Below are 23,407 nucleotides of genomic sequence, written 5' to 3'. Positions count from 1 at the left end.
TTCAGCCCCTTTGATCAAGCACCTTCAAAAGCCAATCCCTGGGGTATGCTCCTTCCTCATGACACGGCATGCTAGCTAACTCTTAGAGCTCCTTCTGTTTGTAATCTCTTCCCTGCCTTATCTGGCCTAGCTCTTTTCCAGTTGGGCTAGTAGCCAGGAGAGGAGCTGAGGGCAGCTCCTGAGGAGACACACACTGCCTTGAAGAGGAGGGGCTTCTACAACACCTTGAAGCACAGGGAAAGGGTAGACTACCTTACAAACTCCAAGGGTTCAAGGGAATCTGCAGAGCCAACAACTTCTGGGAAATCCATCTAGATAGGGCAATTATATATTCCAGGGCCTCAGATTTCTCCAACCTGGGCCCTGACTTTGTCACAGCAGACCTGCCTTGAGTATTTATTCATCTATGGAGCTCTGCAAATTTAGCTCTAAGATCCTGTTTGCCACTTAACAAAGTTTGCTCTTCCACTGCAACAGACAAAGACTTTTCAATAAACTACCAGAGAGAAGCACTGGTCCTTACATTTATTCTTTAACTGTTTGTTAATGGACATAGAGTTTCTTACTATCCTGTCTGTAGGGTGTTAACACAGCATAGCAGTAACCAGACAACTGAGCTATATTTGAAGCATTACTCACCCTGTATCTTTCAAATGCTTGGATCAACACACCTGCCAAGACATTTACTTCACTGTGAAGTTTTTCGAAGAGACCTCAGGTGAAATCTTTAAGAACAGGACCACCACCATGTGCAAGAGACTCTCCATATTGCACACACCATTCAAGGAGTGTTGTTGCCATCTTGATGGTAAGCACACCATCCCAGTGCCCCATCTCACTGCCTACTTTATCAGACCACTCCTGACATCACCACTTCTCAAAAACAGAAACCAAGATGAAATCAGATGTGCAAGTACTTACTGAAGAAATGCCTGTGAGGGAAAATACAGAGTGTCAGGGGAGGCCAGGAGAGCCATCCCATCGTGGCGAAGGACTGATCTCTGCAGGAGAAAGGGGTGAGGAAAGAGAGTTGGGTAGGAAAAGTCTTAGATTCCCTCTCTCTGTTGTGGTTCTAAGAGACTTTCAGCAAGGCAAATGGGGAGTCTTTAAGGCCCATTTCACAGAAATGTGCCTGCCTTAATATCCCCGCCATGCTTAATGACTGGCTACAAGCAAATAATTGGGAAACAAGGGCCTCATGCAAATGCAGCACTCGATTTGCAATGCAGTTCAGGTAGGCCATCAATTATGTCCCCCATGGGAGAAAATCTGAGCAGCATATTTACATAGATGCCATAGATATATGGTCCCTGACTTAGGAACTTATGATGCTATTCCAGTTGTATACCACTGCCCTTCAAGCGTCCTCTCTGTAACAAAAGGAGCACCAGCGTGCTTCCAACTCCATTTCCACAGGCTTGGCTCCCAAACTCAAATCTAGTCTATCATCACTGTGCATGCTTAGTCGCTCAGTCGTTTCCGAATCTTTGCGACCCCATGTACTATAGCCCACCAGGCTCCTCTATCCATGAGATTTTTTAGGTGAGAACACTCGAGTGGGTTGCCATTTCCTTTCCCTGGGGATCTTCCCAATCCAGGGATCAAACCTGTATCTCCTGTGTCCCCTGTGCTGCAGGCAGATTCTCTATCCACTGGGCCATGAGGGAAGCCCTTATTCCATGGGTCTAGAACAGAGAAACAAACAAAGCTTGTATCCAGCACTAGACTCATGTGATCTTCCCACCCAGGGGATAGAACCCTGGTCTCCCACATTGCAGGCAGATTCTTTACCAGCTGAGCCACAGGGTAAGCCCAAGAATACTGGAGTGGGTAGCCTATCCCTTCTCCAGCAGATCTTCCTGACCCAGGAATTGAACTGGGGTCTCCTGCATTGCAGGCGAATTCTTTACCAACTGAGCTATGAGGGAAGCCATGTCGCATAAATACTGACACACTTGATAAATTAAAACAGACTACTATGTCAAGTAGTATAACTTACATAAATATAAACCTACATTGAAGTGAATCTAACATCTTCATTTACATTCATCATAAAACCTTATGCAACATAAATTGCAGTGTAAACAAGTCATTGTCTCATTTTACAATGATTTAAATTGTATAAACTAAAATTTGAAGCATTGCCCAAGAATTTAGCAGGCAGAACATTTGCCCAGTACACTCTAAAGAAGTTGCATGACCCTCCCTGCTAAGGGACCTTTGGACACTGCATGGCAGGCAGGGCCCATTTATTCAGGCAATGTGTCCTTCAACTGGAAGTAGGTGGATTTGGTAAAGACGCAACAACCCTAGGCTGTTCCAGTCTCATGAAATAGTCAACTTATAACTAACATCATGAATTATCTTACAACCCTTACATCTTGTACCACTTCATGAGAATTCTACTTTATTGTCACTCTATAATGCCACTGTAAGAGAAATGAGGAAGCTCACCCTCTCAGTACACTCAAAAAAATACACATCACTGTTATCATCCTGGATTAAAAAAGGGGACCTTTAACGCAGGGGTAAAGCAACAGTTAGAACTGTACATGGAACAATAGACTGGTTCCAAATAGGGAAAGGAGTACGTTAAGGCTGTATATAGTCACCCTGCTTATTTACTTATGTGCAGAGTACATCATGCGAAATGCCGGGCTGGATGAAGCACAAGCTGGAATCAAGATGGCTGGGAGAAATATCAATAACCTCAGATATGCAGATGACACCACCTTTACGGCAGAAAGTGAAGACAAGAACTAAAGAGCCTCTTGATGAAAGTGAAAGAGAAGAGTGAAAAAGTTGGCTTAAAGCTCAACATTCAGAAAACTAAGATCATGGCATCTGGTCCCATCACTTCATGGCAAATAAATGGGGAAACAGTGGAAACAGTGACAGACTTTATTTTTTTGGGCTCCAAAATCACTGCAGATGGTGACTGCAGCCATGAAATTAAAAGACACTTGTTCATTGGAAGAAAAGTTATGACCAACCTAGACAGCATATTAAAAAGCAGAGACATTACTTTGCAAACAAAGGTCCATCTAGTCAAGGCTATGGTTTTTCCAGTAGTCATGTACGGATGTGAGAGTTGGACTATAAAGATAAGCACTGAAGAATTGATGCTTTTGAACTGTGGTGTTGGAGAAGACTCTTGAGAGTCTCCTGGACTTAAAGGAGATTGAGCCAGTCCATCCTAAAGGAAATCAGTCCTGAATAGTCATTGGAAAGACTGATGGTGAAGCTGAAACTCCAATACTGTGGCCACCTGATGTGAAGAACTGACTCACTGGAAAAGACCCTGATGCTGGGAAAGATCGAAGGCGGGAGGAAAAGGGGACGACAGAGGATGAGACGGTTAGATGGCATCAGCGACTCAATGGACACAAGATTGAGCAAGCTCTGGGAGTTGGTGATGGACAGGGAACTCTGGTGTGATGCAGTCCATGGGGTCGCAAAGAGTCAGACAGGACTAAGTGACTGAACTGAGCCAAATTTACTCAGGGAAAGAAGCAAGGAATGCACATGGAGCTTGATGATGAGAAAACATCCTTTTGTCTCCTTCCTCCTATATTTTTAGCTCCAGTCTCTTATACAATTTAGGGAGAGAGACTACATCAGCAAAAAGCAGAACTGCTATAGGCACTAGAAGATTACTACTAACATTGAATAGAAAAACAGGGACTTCACTGAAAAACACTTCTAAATTATTTTCAAAGTTCTAAATCTCTCATTTATCGACTTAAAAATGTATCTAATTAGGAGCCTATAAAGGAGAAGAATGTCTTTGATCTCTATCCAACATTTCTCCAAAATACTCCATATTATAATATAGAATTTGCATAAATTTACTAATTTTCCCTCAGATAAAAAGATGGCTTAAATAACTATTAAACACCTCAAACAATTTCTATGTAAATGGTAGGTTTTTATCATAATTGAGGAATTTAGAAAAAGTGAGGAAGCCAAAAATAATTTAAGTGAATCCAAATTTAACTTAATTAAATCTATATGAAGAGATAAATAAAACAGCGGCTACAGATTCATTATTAAAAGGGAAAAGTTGGCAATTTTAAATGCATGCAATTATACTGATATGCTAATTTAAATTTTACGTAAAATAATAATTTTAATGAGTATGGAATAAGTATTAATTCTCAAAATAATACCTGTATGCATATAACAACATTTAAAATTTTTATTAATTTTCAAAGAAACACTAATTGATAAAAAGTGTAGTTTCTTCTGCTCAACTGTTCAAGTTTTAATTCCAACAAACCATATAATTATGACAAGTTAAAATTCCGTCTTTAAACTCTTCATAATCTTCTTTGGTAACAGATCCAGACATAGGTTAAACCTAAATAAAAGAGGACAAAATTGAATTCTTGTTAATATAAAATGTCACAATTAGTAGTTACTGAAAAACTGTAACATTTCTAATACAGCAAAGCAACAGTTAGCCACTCCCTGCACTTACTGTTTTGATAGCTTTCACTTTCTCTATGTGGGCTCATTTGCTCAGTCATGTCCAACTCTCTGAGACCCTTTGGATTGTAGTCTTCCAGGCTCCTTTCTGGCTACCCCAGCAGGAATACTGGAGTGGGTATTCTCAACAAGGGATCTTCCCCACACAGGGATCAAATCCAGGTCTCCTGCATTGCAGGCAGATTCTTTACCACCTGAGCTACCAGGGAAGCTGCCTTTTCTAGTTGACCATAAAAAGCTTCTGAGGGACTCAATGTGTAATTCATATTTTCTTCTCTTCCCCAGTTCCTGTCAATACCCTTGGTGACAGTCCCAATTACAAGAACTGTGCCACAAAACACTATACTACAAGCCTTTATCACCAGGCCACTCCAGCCACTCACAAGCAAAGTCATTGCAAGGATGGTCACTGTCAACACTTGGAATTTTTGCTTTACTTCTAAGTGTTGGAACTCTTAAACAAATGTTCACAGCTTTTCAAACCCCTATACTGTCACTGAACAAGGTCAATGCCCTCCTTTGAACTCATTCCCTTTGAGATCAGTCCCTTGATCTCCTGCAAGCTTCATTTGTATCCCCTCTCTCAATCACTTCTCTCAATACTCCTAATCATGCCCCTAGGATCCCTCTTGGAGAGCCTGAGACTTCCTCTTCATCCGAGGCATGCCCGACATTGTGTTCTCAGTCCTCTCCTCTCCCTCCTTCCCCATGCTGAGGTTTCATCTGCACCTACCGCTAGAACTGCATATGACCTTTTTGCAGTATCGGTATCACACAGGCTCCAACACTTCCAATTGCTTACAGTTTTCACCTGAGTCCCTACTGTTTGAAAATCCTACACGCCAAAATAAAACTAAGTAGGTTCATAAAACCAATTCTTTCTTTTGACTTCCTTATTTCTTACCTATTCATTCTCAAACCTCAGTATCATCTACATATTTCCCTACATCTAGTCATTTGTCTCCTCTCCACTTTTCTAGTGCATTTCACTTTTCCCTTGGACTGCTATTACAATCCCTAGATTTTCTTTTTCACCTTCTGTCTTGCCTCCATTCCACTTTTTCACAAAATGACATCAGATTCTTTTCAAAATGCACACCTGATCAACCCACTGCTTTGAAACGTCCTATACTGACAATGTACAAGATATTTGCATAATTTCTTATTATCTTTCCATAAAATACTTACTAATTATAAAAGGAAAAACAGTAACTATGTATAGTAGAAAACTGGACATCTTAACCAATAGATCAAAGTTAACATCCTCAATAAGAGATAAATGAAGACCACATGACTCCTGATGTGAAGTTCTGAGAAGAAAGTAACATTACTTATATAATGTACCAACCAAAAATGCAAAATATGAATCAAATCAGGAGAATGTATCAGCAAGTCCAGACAGATAGACTGAAAAACAATTGGCCTCAGTTCAGTTCAGTTCAGTCGCTCAGTCATGTCTGACTCTTTGCGACCCCATGAATCGCAGCAAGCCAGGCCTCCCTGTCCAACACAAACTCCCGGAGTTTACTCAAACTCATGCCCATCGAGTCGGTGATGCCATCCAGCCATCTCATCCTCTGTCGTCCCCTTTTCCTCCTGCCCCCAATCCCTCCAAGCATCAGGGACTTTTCCAATGAGTCAACTCTTCGCATGAGGTGGCCAAAGTATTGAAGTTTCAGCTTCAGCATCAGTACTTCCAATGAACACCCAGGACTGATCTCCTTTACGATAGACTGGTTGGATCTCCTTGCAGTCCAAGGGACTCTCAAGAGTCTTCTCCAACACCACAGTTCAAATTCTTTGGCACGCAGCTTTCTTTATAGTCCAACTCTCACATTCATAAATGACCACTGGAAAAACCATAACCTTGACCAGACAGACCTTTGTTGGCAAAGTAATGTCTCTGCTTTTTAATATGCTATCTAGGCTGGTCATAACTTTTCTTCCAGGGAGTAAGCGTCTTTTAATTTCATGGCTGCAATCACCATCTGCAGTGATTTTGGAGCCCAGAAAAATAAAGTCTGACACTGTTTCCACTGTCTCCCCATCTATTTCCCATGAGGTGATGGGACCAGATGGCATGATCTTAGTTTTCTGAATGTTGAGCTTTAAGCCAGCTTTTCACTCTCTCTTTCACTTTCATCAAGAGGCTTTTTAGTTCCTCTTCACTTTCTGCCATAAGGGTGGTGTCATCTGCATATCTGAGGTTACTGATATTTCTCCTGGCAATCTTGATTCCAGCTTTTGCTTCTTCCAGCCCAGCGTTTCTCATGATGTACTCTGCATATAAGTTAAATAAGCAGGGTGACAATATACAGCCTTGACGTACTCCTTTTCCTATTTGGAACCAGTCTGTTGTTCCATGTCCAGTTCTAACTGTTGCTTCCTGACCTGCATACAGGTTTCTCAAGAGGCAGGTCAGGTGGTCTGGTATGCCCATCTCTTTCAGAATTTTCCACAATTTATTGTGATCCACACAGTCAAAGGCTTTGGCAGAGTCAAGAAAGCAGAAATAGATGTTTTTCTGGAACTCTCTTGCTTTTTCGATGATCCAGCAGATATTGGCAATTTGATCTCTGGTTCCTCTGCCTTTTCTAAAACCAGCTTGAACACCTGGAAGTTCTCGGTTCACGTATTGCTGAAGCCTGGCTTGGAGAATTTCGAGCATTACTTAACTAGTGTGTGAGATGAGTGTAATTGTGCGGTAGTTTGAGCATTCTTTGGGATTGCCTTTCTTAGGGATTGGAATGGAAAACTGACCTTTTCTAGTCCTGTGGCCACTGCTGAGTTTTCCAAATTTGCTGGCATATTCAGTGCAGCACTTTCACAGCATCATCTTTCAGGATTTGAAATCACTCAACTGGAATTCCATCACATCCACTAGCTTTGTTCATAGTGATGCTTTCTAAGGCCCACTTGACTTCACATTCCAGGATGTCTGGCTCTAGGTGACACTCTTCAAAATTGTCAATATCATAAAAGACAAACAAAGACTGAAGAGTTGTTACAGATTAAAGAATACTAATCTGCCTGCAGTACAGGAGACCTGGGTTTAATTCCTGGGTTGAGAAGATCCCCTGGAGAAGGGAATGGCTACCTACTCCAAGAAACTTATAGACAGAGGAGTCTAGTGGGCTACAGTCCATGGGGTTGCAAAGAGTTGGACACAACTCAGTGACTAATACATTACATTAAAGAGACATTACAATTAATGACTCTTAATTAATGTAATGATACATGACTCTTGATCAGATCTTCTGTAAGAAAAAAAATCCCATTAAGGACATTAATGGCACAAGAAAAAATTGGAATACAGACTATAGATTTTATAAAAATTTTATAACAGTGATAAATGTTCCGAATTTGATAATTATAGTGTGATTGTAAAAATAAAGATATCCTGGCTCTTAGGATATACACACTAAAGTATTAAGGGGCAAGACTTTACACATACACAGAGAAAGAGGAATGGGGAGTAGGATAATGACAAAGCACATGTGGCAAGATGTAAAAATTGGTGAACCCAAGCAAAGTGTATTCTGAAGGTCTTTGTATTCTTCTTGCAATCTGTATATACATTTGAAATCATTTAGAATAAATCATTTAGAATTCATTAAGAAACCATTCCATGTTTCTTCATTGCCTACGGAATTAAGTACAAATCCTTGGCCAAGTATCCAGGTGAGTCAACTTGAAACAAAGTTTCAGTATACTGTATACCCTTCTTTACTATGACTACTTTAAATAAGTTTAATAAAACTGTACATGCCTAAACACTTTCTTGGACTCCATGAATTTGCTGATGTCCATATACTCCCTTCCCCCACATTCTCACTTATAGAAGTGTAATTTCTCTTCACCAAAGCTCATCTTACTTACCTTCTCTACTACTTCCCAAACCCCACCAAACTGGGTGTAACCTATCCCTAAGAATTGAAAGAGTCCAGAGGATAAGTAAACCAGGGCACAAATGGAAAAAAAAAAAACTAAGGGGGATGACATGATCAGTTTAAGCCATGTGGCATTTAAAAGTAAATGCAGAACAGCCTAGAGAAATTCAGAGGGACTTGACCAGAGGTCAGAAGTGAAATAGATATTTAAGGGTCATACACCCAGAAAGAGTAACTGAGCTACAAAACAGGTGCATTATCTCAGAATAAGTATGTGAAGAGAGAATGTGCATGCTAAGTCGCTTCAGTCATGTTCAGCTCTGTGCAACTCCAAGTGGACAGACGGAAAAATAATTGGCCTGCACTCTTCAAAATTGTCAATATCATAAAAGACAAAGAAAGACTGAAGTGTTGTTACAGATTAAAGAATACTAATCTGCCTGCAGTATGGGAGACCTGGGTTTGATTCCTGGGACTGTAGATCACCAGGCTCCTCTGTCCATGGGATTCTCCAGGCAAGAATGCTGGAGTGGGTTTCTATGCCATTCTCCAAGAGAGCTTCCTGACCCAGGGATCGAACCTGCGTCTCTTATGTCTCCCGCACTGTCAGACAGGTTCTTTACCGCTGCCTAGTGCCACCTGAGAAGCCCATAAAGAGAGAATGGAACCAATTACTCCAATAGCAGCATTTGTTATTAGATGGAAGCAAAAAGGACAAGTAAAAGATACACAGAAAATACACTCAGAAAGGTAGAAAGAGAACCATGACACAGTCTTTAATGTTATAAGTAAAAAAAAAAATTTTGAAGGAATAGTAGTAAAATAATATTAAATGTGACAGCATCTTCAAAAAGAAAACAGAACTAAGCAGATACATGAACAAAAATAAAAAACAAAAAAAGGTGGACCATGGAGAAAGTAGTTTCAATAGCACTGTGAATATGAGGCCTGAATGAATCTTATTAAATTTCAATAAACATTTAATAAATGCCTTCTAGGTGTCAAACACTGGGTTTAAAAAAGCAAACAGGCTGAAATTAGGCAATAGGTATTCACTAAAGGTTGGAGACGGTAGAATGTAAAGGCGAAGCGGAAAGTCTATACTTTTTTATTTTTATTTAAGTGTGTTCTTACCAGAAGATGACAGGAAGATTCATTTTGTATCTTTTGAATCTAGGAACAAGATAAAGTATAAGGAAAATTCAAGTTGGTCTCTGGCACTGGTTTTTCCATTAATAAACATATATTAAGGAACAAGAATTATAATACATTTAAAAATATAATTATTAGCTTCTATAATCTTATTTAAAATTGTAATAAAATAATGAATTACAAAGATACTTTTCCTTTATAACATGCAGCTTCTGGAAAATACAGCATATCAATTTAAGTTGCTAAATAATCCTTATAAGACCATTAGATCATTTGATGTTTAATAAAGGGCCTATTGTTGCTTAGTCCCTCAGTCATGTCTGACTCCTTTGTGACCCCATGGACTGTAGCCCACTGATCATGGGATTATCCAGACAAGAAATACTGGAGTGGGTTGCCATTTCCTTCTCCAGGAGATCTTCCCAACCCAGGGATCAAACCCACGTCTCCTGCTTGGCAGGTGAATTCTTTACCACTGAGCAATCTGGGCTCAGAAGGCCTTCTGCTGAGGCACAAAAGAATTTAACGAGTTCAAGGTAATGGCCAGAGCAAACTTAGATGTAATCCAGTGTGTTTATTAGAGTAACTGGATCTGGATTAACAGAACAATGTCGATATTTTTGCACATTTCTCTGCCTATACAAGCATCCTTGTCACCTAAGAAACCACTGACAGCTTTTTCCTCCTAATTCCCTCTCCTGCCTCATTCTCTTTCTTAACTGGATAAGAAAAGCAAAGCAGAGTATCACTAATGTGAACATTAGTATAAATACCATTATTGCAAAAAAAATTATGCTATTATGAATGCAATATTACAAGAACAGTAATGAGTTTCCAGTGTTATATTGCTTACAACATTCTGTTTCCATTATCTTATGAAAATACTTTTCACAAAATCAAACTCTGCAGATTTATAGACTGTCAAAATAAAAGTTGTCACTGAGTAACTATACTAAAAACCTACAGAAACATTCAGCATGGTAATATATGTATTAGGACATGCATGTGAAGGAAAGAAAATCACTTATGATTAAGCAATTCATGTGGCATTATTTGTTACATAAATTTTATCCAGCTTAATTGTTTGAGAATCCAGAACTTCCAATTACTTTAATAAACATACTAAATTACATCTAATTTTGCTCTGACCACAACATCAACTGATGCAGTTTTAAACATGGTTTAATTTATGAATTGTTTTCCAGGAATGAAATAATGACATCAGGGCTATAACTCAAGGGCAGATTTTGCTAAATGCATTAAATTGGACTGCAGCATCATGAAAAGGAAGTGACTGTATGAAGTAACACGGAATGTACACTATAATATAGTTAAAATGTTTTTCTTCATCTATATGGATGAGTTTTGTGACCTGGCTTTCCTGGAGGCTCAGACAGTAAAGAATACATCTGTAATGCAGAAGACCTGGGTTTGATCTCCGGGTTGGGAAGATCCCCTGGAGAAGGGAAGATCCCCTGGAGGAGGAAATGGATACCCATTCCAGTATTCTGACCTGGAGAATTCCATGGACAGAGGAGCCTGGCAGGCTACAGTCCATGGGGTATCAAAGAGTCGGACAAGACTGAACAACTTTCACTCACTCACTCAAATTCAGATTTAACAAAAATATTTCAGATTTAAGAGACAAGCATGTTTCCTTGGCTCAGGACGTTCCAGTCACCATTCACTTTCTGCACTCCTCCACACATACCTACACCTGTGGTCTACACCACATTTAGAACTTTACAATGCTTTCTACTTTTAATTATAATGAACAGTGATAAAATGGTAGCCTTGATTCTGCAGTTCTGTGCACTGAATGTGACAATGAGGGAAACTACTGGTCTAATGTGATCCAAGGGAGATAAAGCATTAGAGAAACCAGCTCTATTTAATACAACGAAAATTGTGTTTACTTACTTTCACTAGACAACTGTTGGCATTTCAGCCTAAGTCTGTATTTCTCATTTTCTTTAAGCATTTTTGAAATGATTTTGTACACTCCATTCCATACTAAAACCTTCAAAAGATAAGCACAGTTAAGGAACACTTGGCAGAGAATACAGACTACAGTGTGATGCAGACAACTAGGAGTAAGTCAACTGTGATGACTGAAAGTCATTCAGTCGTGTCCAACTCCTCGCAACCCCATGGACTATACAGTCTATGGAATTCTCTAGGCCAGAATACTGGAGTGGGTAGCCGTTCCCTTCTCCAGGGGATCTTCCCAACCCAGGGATCGAACCCAGGCCTCCTGCATTGCAGGTGGATTCTTTACTAGCTGAGCCACAAGGGAAGCCCCAAGTCAACTATGATATTTGACATTTGATTTGATAGTATCATTACAAAGCACTCAGAGACCTAAAAATTAAACAAAATTGCCTTCCCATATTCACTGAATTCTCTGATATCCTTTTCTAACTTCTTAGTATTTCCTCTCTGTAGTATTTAAACTAACTTGTCCTGGGGACTTCCCTGGTGGTCTAGTGGTTAAGACTCCACAGGAGGCAGTTTGTTCCCTGGTTGGGGAACTAAGATCCTACATGCTGCATGGCATAGCCAAAAAATTAAAAATAAATAATTGGGGAAATTTATAATAAATAAACTTTCCTGGATGATGGCAAGGTCTTTCAAAGGCAATGTCTAGTAAGTCCTATGGTTTCATCATACTCAATTTTGTTTTGAAAGGTAGTAAAAATAATAAATTTCTATTCCTATGTCTAAACCACTGGGCCATGATATGATTTTTAGTGTATTTTATTCTAGTTAATAATCAAACATTTCTCCTAGGACATACCAAAGCAAACTTACTAGAGAGCATGAATATACTAGAATAGGAAGAATGGAGACCACAGACGCAAACATAGAAATCTAGGCTCAAAAAAAAAATTTAAAAAAATAAAAAGAAATCTAGGCTCAAATTCTAGCCTAACCACTTAACCCGTTGCTTAATATCAGGCAAGTGTTTTAATCTCACCTAGGAGTAACTTCATACACTGGATTATTAGACATCATGAGAAATACACATAAAGCATTTACACCCAGTGTCTGGCCCACAGTAGTTATAGGCAAACACTGGCCACTGTGCAAGAGGAACTGGTTCTTAGAAGAAAACCTTCTCAGTATAGTGGGAGGATTAAATGCTCACTCAAAATACACTTGCTGAAAGAGTTAGTCACTCTGAATGCTATTCTATACCATATACGGATTAGAAATCAAACAAACTTAAAATTCAGAAATAATATAATCTATGTGTCATTATCAACTAATGATTTCTTTAAACTGGAGTGTAAAACATATGGTGGTAAACAAAGATTAGTACAATAACTGATCTTGAATATGTTTAAAACACTGAAGTTACCATGACATGTGGACAACTTGACAAGAAAATGGTTCAGCATAAAGGTCCACGCTTGCCAGATTTCCTGCTAGAAACAGCGTATATCCCTTGTCCTTAAAAGAGCACTGTGACAACAATATAGACACCTTTTACTTTTCTGTGAAATCCATGATTTTCTTATGTTACACTGAGTTTGTTATATTCTATGGAATATGTACTTTCATGCTTTGAAAAAGCTTGTAGTTATACTTTGATTAAAATGTATTTTATATCTTCAAAAACAGGATGGGATATTCTTCATGATTAATAAATATTTTCAAACCCACTTTCATTTCTGACAATTCTAGTTTTCTCATTTTGGTAAACTAAATTTTTCAAAAGATGGAACTATTTTTGTCTTGAGTTTCTTCACACATTTGTATTTAAACAGGTTAATCTAAAATTCAAAATATCACTCGTTCCCCTGTGCAAAAATATACCTTTTTGTTCTTCTTCATTATTTTGGAAGTTTCACTCAAAGGTATGGGGAAGTCAAACTTTTTAGCTAAATTCTTCTGGGTTAAACCTAATTTTAAAAAAGAGAGAAAGAGAGAAACAAGGTAAAATATCAAGTCATCACATACTTTAAAGAATTCACTATCCTGATAATTAACTACTATAAATGTCTCAAGCTTTCTTTGGGGATTTTTACACTTGTTGATATATTTCAGATGACTAGATAATAGCAGTTTACCAATTAACTAATTCTATACTGGAAAAAAATAAAACAAGTAAACTAAGGGTAAACTATCTAATGGCGCCCAGATCTCCTTCCTTTTCTAATTTGAAAGGTGAGTCCCAGAAAGGTTAGCAAGAGAGTAAACAAATACCAGAAAACCACATCTTGTCCCAGGCGCATGCACGCGCGTGTGCGCAAGCTCTCTCTCTCTCTCTCACACACACACACACACACACACACCCCACTGTGAGGCAAATATCTACCTGCTCTTCAAGACTCAGCTCATATGTCACCACCTTTCTAAAGCCTCTCCCCTCAAACACCCACAGCCCTTGCTTCCAGAAACACTTTGCTCAAGGTACTTAGCACAATTTTATAGCATGTTTATTTATTTATTTATTTTTTATTAGTGGAGTGCAGTTTATTACAGCAGCGGGCCCAAGGCAGAGTCTCCTCTTAGCCAAGGACCTAGCATATGTTTATACTGTTTCCTTCACCACGCGGTGACCTTCTGGTGGGGCAGTGTCCCTGTGTGTATTATTCTTCTATCTATGCTACCAGACACACAGTAGGTTCTAATGAAGGTCTGTCAGAGTGATAAGCTTCCTGACTCTACTCAATAAACCATACTGCCTTCCCAAATATTAACTGTGAGAAGAAAACCTAAGGGTTTGTGTATCCAAAGACAAAATTGTAGCACAATGAGCATGTGTTCCCGAAAGTGTTTATGTTTGTTCTTTTGCCTGCAACACCCTGTATGTAGCCCAACACTTCCCCACCTTATTCCTGCCATGCCACCACTCTCTACTTGGCCTTCTTCGACTCATCCGGTATTTAGCTTTCCAGGGGCAGAGGGCCTTCTCTGATTTCACAAAGCACCCTATGCTCAGTTACCACAGGATTTAGCAGGCTGTTTCCTTGAGAAATGTGTTCTATTCATTAGAAGTCCAGTAGTATAGCAATTAGATACACAATAAATATTCTGTTTGTTGAGTGAAACAGAGCCTAAACTGGCTTGTCCCCGTTTGTGAGGAACAGACCCCTGATCCTGAGTGGGGCACAGATAGAGCACTATCGAACATGAACTCACATGAAGAGAAACTCTTTCTCTTTTGAATTCTTTTTCAATCTGCTGATTATATCAAGGAGAAAGTCTGAGTTTGGAACTAGTATGTCATTTAAACTTTTCTTGCTCATTTTTCTGTATGACTACAGCAACTTCCAGAAGACAACCTATTTGGCTAGAATTTAATAATATTGTTTTCCCTGTATTAGATTGTTTTCAGTTAATTTCTATTTATGGAAAATGATACATGCTTTCCACTGAGGTAATGATGTAAAGTGTTCTAAAAAGAAATTCAGTTGGGAGGGGAAAATGCACCTATTTAAATAAATATATTAAGTAAATGACAGTACAGAGATACAGATATAACAGGAAAAAAACTTAGGTTTGGGAAACTCTACTCTTCATATACCCATGTGTATCCTTCCCTCTAAGTGCCTACAACCTTTGGAATACTGTACTTGTCTCATTTCCAAATATTTTCTGTTTGTAAGTCTTACCTAACCTAGATATATATACTCTTTGAGGTCAAGATAGGCACCCTCATATCTATCTGTATTAGTTAGGAATATAAAATACGTCAAGGAGCATAAGAGAAGAGAAAAGGAAAAAAGGCAAAATCATTTCTTCTATTTATTTTGGGCACTTTACTGAGGCTATGGCTCCACTGTATGCCTAGATTTTATTCCAACTTATGCTTCAAATCTGTCTCTACTCTTTGCAAACACTCTGATCCAGTCTAAATATATTTTCCTCCTTCCCTAATCATTATCCATCACTGATCCTTACTCGGAACTTTGCTTACATGTTTTCCCACCTATAATCCCCTACTATCTCAGGAATGTGTGTAAATCTCACAGAGCCACATCCACCACCAAAAAGCTTTCCTTAATTCCTTCATCCCCCAATTATTCACCACCTCCACAGCATTTATTTGTACCTCCACAATAGCATTCATCATCCTCTACTATATATAAGTGAAAGTCAGTTGGAGACTCTTTGAGACTCCATGGACTCTGTCCATGGAATTCTCCAGGCCAGAATACTGGAATGGGTAGCCTTTCCCTTCTCTAGGGAATGTTCCCAACCCAGGGATTGAACCCAGGTCTCCACATTGCAGGCAGATTCTTTACCAGCTGATCTACTAGGGAAGCTCTACTATATATAAATTATGGCTGTATCTCCCAAGTTCTGGAGAACATAGAACCAGCTTAACTTATGAGTCTTGCTTGAAGCATTAAGAAGAGTTACTGACTTGCCAGCCCCTGGATTTCTAAGGGGCTTCCCAAGTGGCACAGTGGTAAAAAAAAAAAATCCATCTGCCAATGCAGGAGACAGAGGAGACACAGGCTTGATTTCTGGGTCAGGAAGATCCCCTGGAGGAGGAAATGGCAACCCACTCCAGTATTCTTGCCTGGAAAATTCCATGAACAGAGGAGCCTGGTGGGCTACAGTCCATGGGGTCACAAAGAGCTGGACATGACTGAGCACACACGCACGGATTTCTAAACTATAATACATCTCACATACAGCTTATAATGGAGAAGGAAATGGCAACCCACTCCAATATTCTTGCCTGGAGAATCCCAGGGACAGAGGAGCCTGGTGGGCTGCCGTCTATGGGGTTGCACAGAGTCGACATGACTGAAGCGACTTAGCAGCAGCAACAGCTTATAAGCTTATCTTCCAGAAGTATATGTGTGTGTATGAGTCGCTCAGTCACGTCCAACTCTTTGAGACCCCATGGACTGTATCCTACCAGGCTCCTCTGACCGTGGAATTCTCCAGGCAAGAATACCAGAGAGGATAGACGTTCCCATCTCTAGGGGCTCTTCCTGACCCAGGAATCGAACTCAGGTCTCCCCCATTGCATGCAAATTCTTTACCGTCTGAGCCACAGGAAACCCTATGTGTTTCTGATAACTTGACTCCACCATTCAAAAATCTGCATTAATCATAAAATGAGTCTCCAAGGCATTCTTCAATGTGGTATAAAACTTATTTCTCACTCATTCAATAAATATTTAGTGTACAGACACTGGGATGATCACCGTCTCTTTCCTCAAGCTACTTCTGCTGAGTGTGCCAGCATTTACTGGCATGTTACTCTCTCTGTCAAACCCTGTGCTATGGACTTCGCATGCATTACTTCCTTTAATCTTCACAGTAACTCACTAAGGTAGAAACTATTATCCTGATTTTATAGAAAAGGAAACTGAACATCAGAATAGTCAACTAACTTAGCCAACATGACACTGCTAGTAAATAAGAGATCCAAGATTATGGCTTTATGACTGCAAAGTCAATGCTCTTGAAAATACCTACCATCCCGCTAGCAATTTCTCCATTCATATACCTTGATTTCTTGTTTGTATGTCTCTATTTTCCTGAACTATCAAAGACCTTCCAAGTTGTCTCTCTCACAGCACTGATGCCTGCTAGCTTGTATTTCCATTATTCATGTAAAAGTCCCTTGAGAGTAAAACATTTGCCTGCGTCATCTATGCCACTAGCACCCGACCTAGTGTCTACAATACGGCAGATGTTAAATAAATGTTATTGAATAAATCATTTACCTTTGTTCCTTACAGAGAGCCAGGCCTAAGTATTCAATGAATGCCCACTTAATGTTAATATTAAATACACCCAAGAATGAGTAAGACTTAAAACACTTAAGCACTCTGGCTTGACTGAAACATAAGTCTACCTCAGGACCTCTTTCCCTTGACACTATTCTTGGTTTCAAATGCACAGCAGAGTGGTCACCAAATAATGGCTTGATCATCCCCCCAGCTGCCCAGCACGGAAACTTCAGACTTGGCCTTTTCCCTCTTGCAGCCAGTCGTCAATCCTGTTCATGCCACCTCCACTGCTACCTCTTAGTTCAGGCCTTTTATACTTCCACTTTACCACTGCCTCAAAACTGGTCTCTGGCTTCCAGTCTCTCCCACTCTCACTCACTCCCAGTTATCTTTCCCCCAGCTCTGATCATGTCACTTTTGCCACAAAGGAACAGCAAAAAATTTCAAAATTTCAGAACCAAACTTCAAAACAAAATCGAATCATTGTCATCTCCTACCCCAGCAGGGCAGCCAACTAGAGGAAAGCCATTCTAGCTCAGCACAGAACAGTTACAAGAGCAGAGAGTTGGTTTCACAATCTCAGCTCTTTGCCATCCTGTCGTTTCTACCTAACTTACGTGGAGATCTCCAGTACTAATTCATGCATCCTTTCCCTTCTCCCATGAGCTTCTTCTTCTGTTTTTCAATATTCTTCATTTCCAATCCACTATCTTAATGCTGGCCTATTATTTGTCTCTTTGATCTGCTGGTGCTAATGCAATACTGGATCCATTTTATTCTTTCCTCTCTTCCTGCTCTCTCCTTTTTAAAGTTGAAGAGCTCACCACCACCACCATACTCCTAATTCCTAGAATGAGTCTTTTATCTGTTTCTATTATTCAAAGAAACTGGAAACCTAATGCTAAAATGTCTTACACTAGTCCTAACTTTTTAGATGACCAGTACAAGGGCCAAAAAATAAAACTCCAAAACAAAAAACCTGAGCACCTTTTAACAATGGGACCTTTGGAGGGATATGAAGTCTAAAATAGTGCCCCTGATGAAGAATCTCTGAAGGTTTCCCACCATAGCTGATTCTCAGGAAGTTACACACAGTACAGTTTTATACTTCTCAGTTATCAAAATTAATTTAAGTCAGTTAAATTAGCAAAGTAAAATTAAGTCCTGAAAAGATAGCAAACAAAATATTCGTGTATTTTTCAACTTGGGCTTTAGTCTTGCCTGCCTCCAACTCAATCTCCTCTACACAGCATGAAATAAGTAAACCTGTTCCTACTATTTCTCGTGTTCAAAACCTTTCAATGCAGAACTTCTGGGTAGCTACAGTCAGTAGCAGGGGGAAGGGAGAAAGACAGGGTACAGTAATAAACATGCCAAAATTTCTCCCCAAAAAACTTTACAAGAATTCTTCACAAAACCATAACCCCAGCATTACTTGAAGAGAGAGAATGCTGAAAACGCAAAATTAATGTAAGTAAAAAGAGAAAAAGCATTAAATCACAGCACTACAATCCTATTTGTTTAAACCTCACCCTAAGCAAGGTTTTGTGGCCAACAGGAAAGAGAAAGGAGGGACACTAGAAAAGGTGCCTGCAAGAGAGCTGGAGCAAACAGCAGAAAGATGAAATCCACCCTAAATCTCAAAATACTATTACAGAAGATAACCAGGCAGATCACAGCACAGACCACAGGAAAGAATTTAATGTGTGATTTAAAAGGCCAGACACCACATAAAGGACCAAAAGCCTGCAATTTAATGGAACTGATTTGGTTAAAGCGGCAAGCATAATTTAAAGAAGAAACATCAAAGGACAGTCCTCTCTCTTGCTTTTTGGAGGAGAAAAAGAACCAAAAGCAGAGTTCATGAATTGGGTCACAAAATAAACATCAATAACATTCATAAAGTGGAGACATTACAAACAACATTCTGATCACAATGCAATAAAACTAGAGCTTACTAGGAGAAAAGAAAGAAAGAAAAAAAAAGTCCTGGAAATTTAAAAAAAAAATTAAATCTATTAAGCAACTCTAGAGTGAAAGTGGTAATACAAACTGAAATTACAAAAATGAAAATTTTTTAAGTGACAATAAAAACATTATATATTAGAATCTATGGGATTTAAAGTAGTAATTAATTCCTTTCAAATAGGAAGTCTGTCCCTAAGTCGTGTCCGACTCTTGCAGCCCCATAGACTGCAGCCTGCCAGGCTCCTCTGTCCATGGGATTCTCCAGGCAAGAATACTGTAGTGGGTTGCCATTTCCTTCTTCAAGGGATCTTCCCAACCCAGGAATCAAACCTGGGTCTCCTGCATTGCACACAGATTCTTTATCAACTGAACTAGGAGGGAAGCCCATTTATTAGAATCTATGGGATTTAAAGTAGTAGTCAGAAAGAAAACTCAGGCGCTAAATACTTTTATTGACAAAAAGGAAGGAAAAATTAAATTTTTTGCTCAAAAGCATAAGGACAAAGTAAACCAAAAGAAAATACACATAAGGAAATAATGAAGCTTTATCTTTATTATTGAGAAAGAAATTAGAAAAATAAAATAATTAACAAATCAAAATCCTCTGTTTTAAAAAATTAACAAAATAAAACACTGGTGAACTTGATCAAGAAAAAGAAAGCATATACATCAAAAAATGAAAAGGGGGAACTAACCATTGAAACACAAAGAATTTTTAAAAATCAAAAGATGCTACTGAGCAGACTTCTATGCAAATAAATAAAACAACGAAATCAATAATTTCCTGGAAAAATACAGATTAACAAAATTGGCCCAATCCAATTAGAAAATGTAGAGAGACCAATTTCCATAGACGATACAGAGACAATTATTGAGGAATTATCCCATAAAAACTAGACCCAGGTGTTTTCACAAAAGAATTCTACCAAATCTTCAAATACCAAATAATCTCAGTGCTCTATAAACTATTCCAGAGCATTGAAAAGAAAGGGAAAGTTCCTAATTCCTTTTATGAACTAAGTTTAACTAAGATACCTAAACCAGATGAAATAAAGAAAGAAACACTGTCTCAAATTCCAAACCAAAAATCCTAAACAAACTGTTAGCAAACAGACTCCAACATCATATTAAGAAAAAAAAAATTATAACCAAGTGGGATTTATTTCAGGAAGACAAAGTTGGTTCAATCTTAGGAAATCTATTATCATATACCATATTAATAAATCTAAGGAAAAAATATTATCTCCAAAAATCTAAGAAAGTCTTTGACAAAATTCAACATCCATTCCTGGTAAAAACAATGAAGAAAATAAAAACTGAAGGACACATTTTAATGTTTTAAACATACAGGCCTTAGTCTTAAAAACAATACTTTATTTAATGGGGAAAAACTAGAGGCATTTCCCCTAAGATCAGGAACAAGACAAGGGTGCTCACTATCCCTACTACTATTCAACATTCTATTCATGGTATCAGCCAGAGCAATTAAACAATAATAATTTAATAATCAACTGCGGGCATAAAAATAGGTTAAAAATAAATAAAGTTATACTATTTACAAATAATATAATAGTATACCCAGAAAATCATGAGCATTAATGACAAAACTAATTCAAATAATAGAAGGATTCAATGAAGTACTAGGATCAAAAATTAACATACAAAAATCAACAGGCTAGGAACTTCCCTGGTGGTACAGTGGATAGGAATCCAGCTGCCAATGCAGGGGACACAGGTTTGACCCCTGATCTGGGAAGGTTCCACATACTACGGAGCAACTAAAACCCTGCACCACAACTACTGAGGCCTGAGTGCTTAGTGCTCCACAAGAGAAGCAACCACAATGCAATGAAGACTCATCTCCCTCTCTACAACTAGTGAAAGCCTGTGTGTAGCAACAGACTCAGTCCAACCCAAAAATTAAAAATCAATTAATACCATTATGTTACTTGAAAGAAGCAAATCACAAAAGTGCCCATACTGCATGATTCCATATATAGGAAATGTCCGGAATAGGTAAATCTGTGGAGACAGTAAATAGTTGAGTGCTCACTTAGGGCTGGGGTTAGGTGCAGTGAGAGGAAATGATGAGTGACCGCTAAAGGCTACAGGGTTTGTTTGGGTGGAGGTAATAAAAATGTTCTAAATTGATTGTGACGATGGTAGCACAACACTATAAAAAAAATCATTGAATTACAGACTTTAAATGAGCAAACTCAGTCGATTGTGAATTATATCTCAATAAACTATCAATTTTTTTAAGTACAGCTAGAGGGATGGGCTCTCAAAAGAGAAGCAGGACTTTTTGAGGTGATGTGCATGTTCTAGATTCTGACTAAGGTGGTATACTACCCACTGTATACCCCAGTGTTATGTCAACTCTCCTCAAACTTTTTTTGTTTTTTAATCAAGAGGCCTGATATACACAAACAATGAACATTCAGAGGACATTATGGAAGAAGAAATCACATTCACGACTGTATGTAAGATCAAATACCTAGGAATAAATTTAACAGGATATATGAAAAGCCAATAGAAGAAAAAACATTTGAATATAAAACATTACTGAAGGACACAAAGTGAAGAGAAAGTTGCCCAGTCACGTCTGATCTTTTGGAATTCTCCAGGCCAGCATACTGGAGAGGGTAGTCTCTCCCTTCTCCAGGGGATCTTCCCAATCCAGGAATCCAACCCGGGTCTCCTGCTTTGCGGGCAGATTCTTTACCAACTGAGCAATGAGGGAGGTCAGGCAGAGTGCGGAGAAGGCAATGGCCACCCACTCCAGTACTCTTGCCTGGAAAATCCCAGGGACGGCGTAGCCTGGTTGGCTGTGCTCCATGGGGTCGCACCGAGTCAGACACGACTGAGCGACTTCACCTTCACTTTCCTGCACTGCAGAAGGAAATGGCAACCCACTCCGGTATTCTTGCCTGGAGAATCCCAGGGACGGCGGAGCCTGGTGGGCTGCCGTCTATGCGGTCGCACAGAGTCGGACACGACTGAAGTGACTTAGCAGCAGCAGCAGGTGGAATGAAAATACAAAGATATCCTCTCCTCTGCTTTCAAGCAGGAAGAGACAGCATTTTAAAGATGTCGGTTCTCCTTCGGCTAACTTATAAATTCAATGAGTCCTAAAAGGAATACGGACACTTAGGCCAAGGCCCCCATCATCCTGAGAGACATTAGTGGCTCCTCCCAATAGTCTCCCCTCTCGGATTCGGATCTCAGGCTTATCTCAAACGACCTTCATGGCACTTCTGCGGCGTCTCGGGGCAACCCCGACGCGCAGTTCGGACTTGTCTCTCCGTCCCCACACTGACAGGAGGGCCGTCCATGGCGAGTGGCCCACTGTCCTTGGCCTAACGGCCGCAGAGCAAAACGACGAACCCGCAGCCGCCCACTGAGGGGCGGTGGGGGCGTGGTGTGGCGGCGGTGGAGAGACTGAGAAGTCAACCGTTCAAATGACTCCAGCCCCCGGGAAGATGGCTACCGAGACGAGACGGGTGGAGAGGTCAGCGGCCCGCGGGCCCCGCCCGCCCAGCCAGCCGCTCCCGCGGCACGCGCCGCCCGCCTGCGCCCGCTCGGCTCGCTCGACGCCGCGCGGGGGAGCAGGCCGCGAGGGCCCCGGACCGGAAGCCAAGGGGCAGCTCCGCAGCACCTGGACTCGGCGGCGCTGCCGCCCGCGGCTTCTCCTGGCTGTGGCCGTCCTTGAGCCCGGCGTGCCTCGGGCCCTGGGCCCTGCGGCCGCCCAGCGGAAGGACGCCGCCACACTGGTGCGAGCCGAAGCGGGTCACGTAGACGAAGCGCGCCCGGTCCCGCTGCAGCTCCCGGCGTGCCGCTGCCATCTCTGCCTCCGTCGCGCCTCGCGGTCCTCAAAGACCCGCCCCGTGAGTCCGGGGGCCGGACCACTGGGTGTGTGAAGGAGGGGGGGCGGACCTGATGGAGCGGACCACTGTGTGCGGGGTTGGGGGGGGGGCAGAGCCGAGGGACTCGATTGGCAGTTGTGCTGGGGCGGGGGGCGGTTGGGTGAAGCCCTAGATCACGGTGCACCGCACAGGAGATGAGAGGTGAGCCTCGGAGGTGGCAGGTGGGTTGGGGAGGGATCAGGGTGAAGAGAGACCAGAGAGCCCGGTCACTGGATGGGCAGCGGGAAAAGGGACGTTTGGACCACTGAGCTGGGACAGGGGCACAGGAGGGTCTTTGGTT

The 23,407-nt window shown here is 40.5% G+C and overlaps 1 protein-coding gene across 2 annotated transcripts; it reads right to left on the bottom strand.

The window, feature by feature from the left end:
- Positions 1 to 4,174: 4,174 nt before the first annotated feature.
- Positions 4,175 to 23,111, bottom strand: C16H5orf47 (chromosome 16 C5orf47 homolog). Of its 2 annotated transcripts, XM_043488517.1 has the most exons (5): positions 22,860 to 23,111; positions 13,350 to 13,435; positions 11,451 to 11,550; positions 9,513 to 9,551; positions 4,175 to 4,360 (listed from the first exon to the last, which is right to left on the bottom strand). In XM_043488517.1, the coding sequence occupies exons 1-4, from the start codon at positions 23,044 to 23,046 to the stop codon at positions 9,532 to 9,534; spliced, it is 393 nt and encodes a 130-aa protein (XP_043344452.1). In that variant the 5' UTR covers positions 23,047 to 23,111; the 3' UTR covers positions 4,175 to 4,360; positions 9,513 to 9,531. The 2 variants fall into 2 exon arrangements, with proteins under 2 accessions (XP_043344452.1, XP_043344453.1); XM_043488518.1 differs by lacking the exon at positions 11,451 to 11,550 and having other exon boundaries at positions 22,860 to 23,083.
- Between the last annotated feature and the right edge of the window lie 296 nt (positions 23,112 to 23,407).

Source organism: Cervus canadensis, chromosome 16 (genome assembly GCF_019320065.1).
Source record: "Cervus canadensis isolate Bull #8, Minnesota chromosome 16, ASM1932006v1, whole genome shotgun sequence".
Classification (NCBI taxonomy): domain Eukaryota; kingdom Metazoa; phylum Chordata; class Mammalia; order Artiodactyla; family Cervidae; genus Cervus; species Cervus canadensis.
This window is presented reverse-complemented; position numbering and strand designations above follow the sequence as displayed.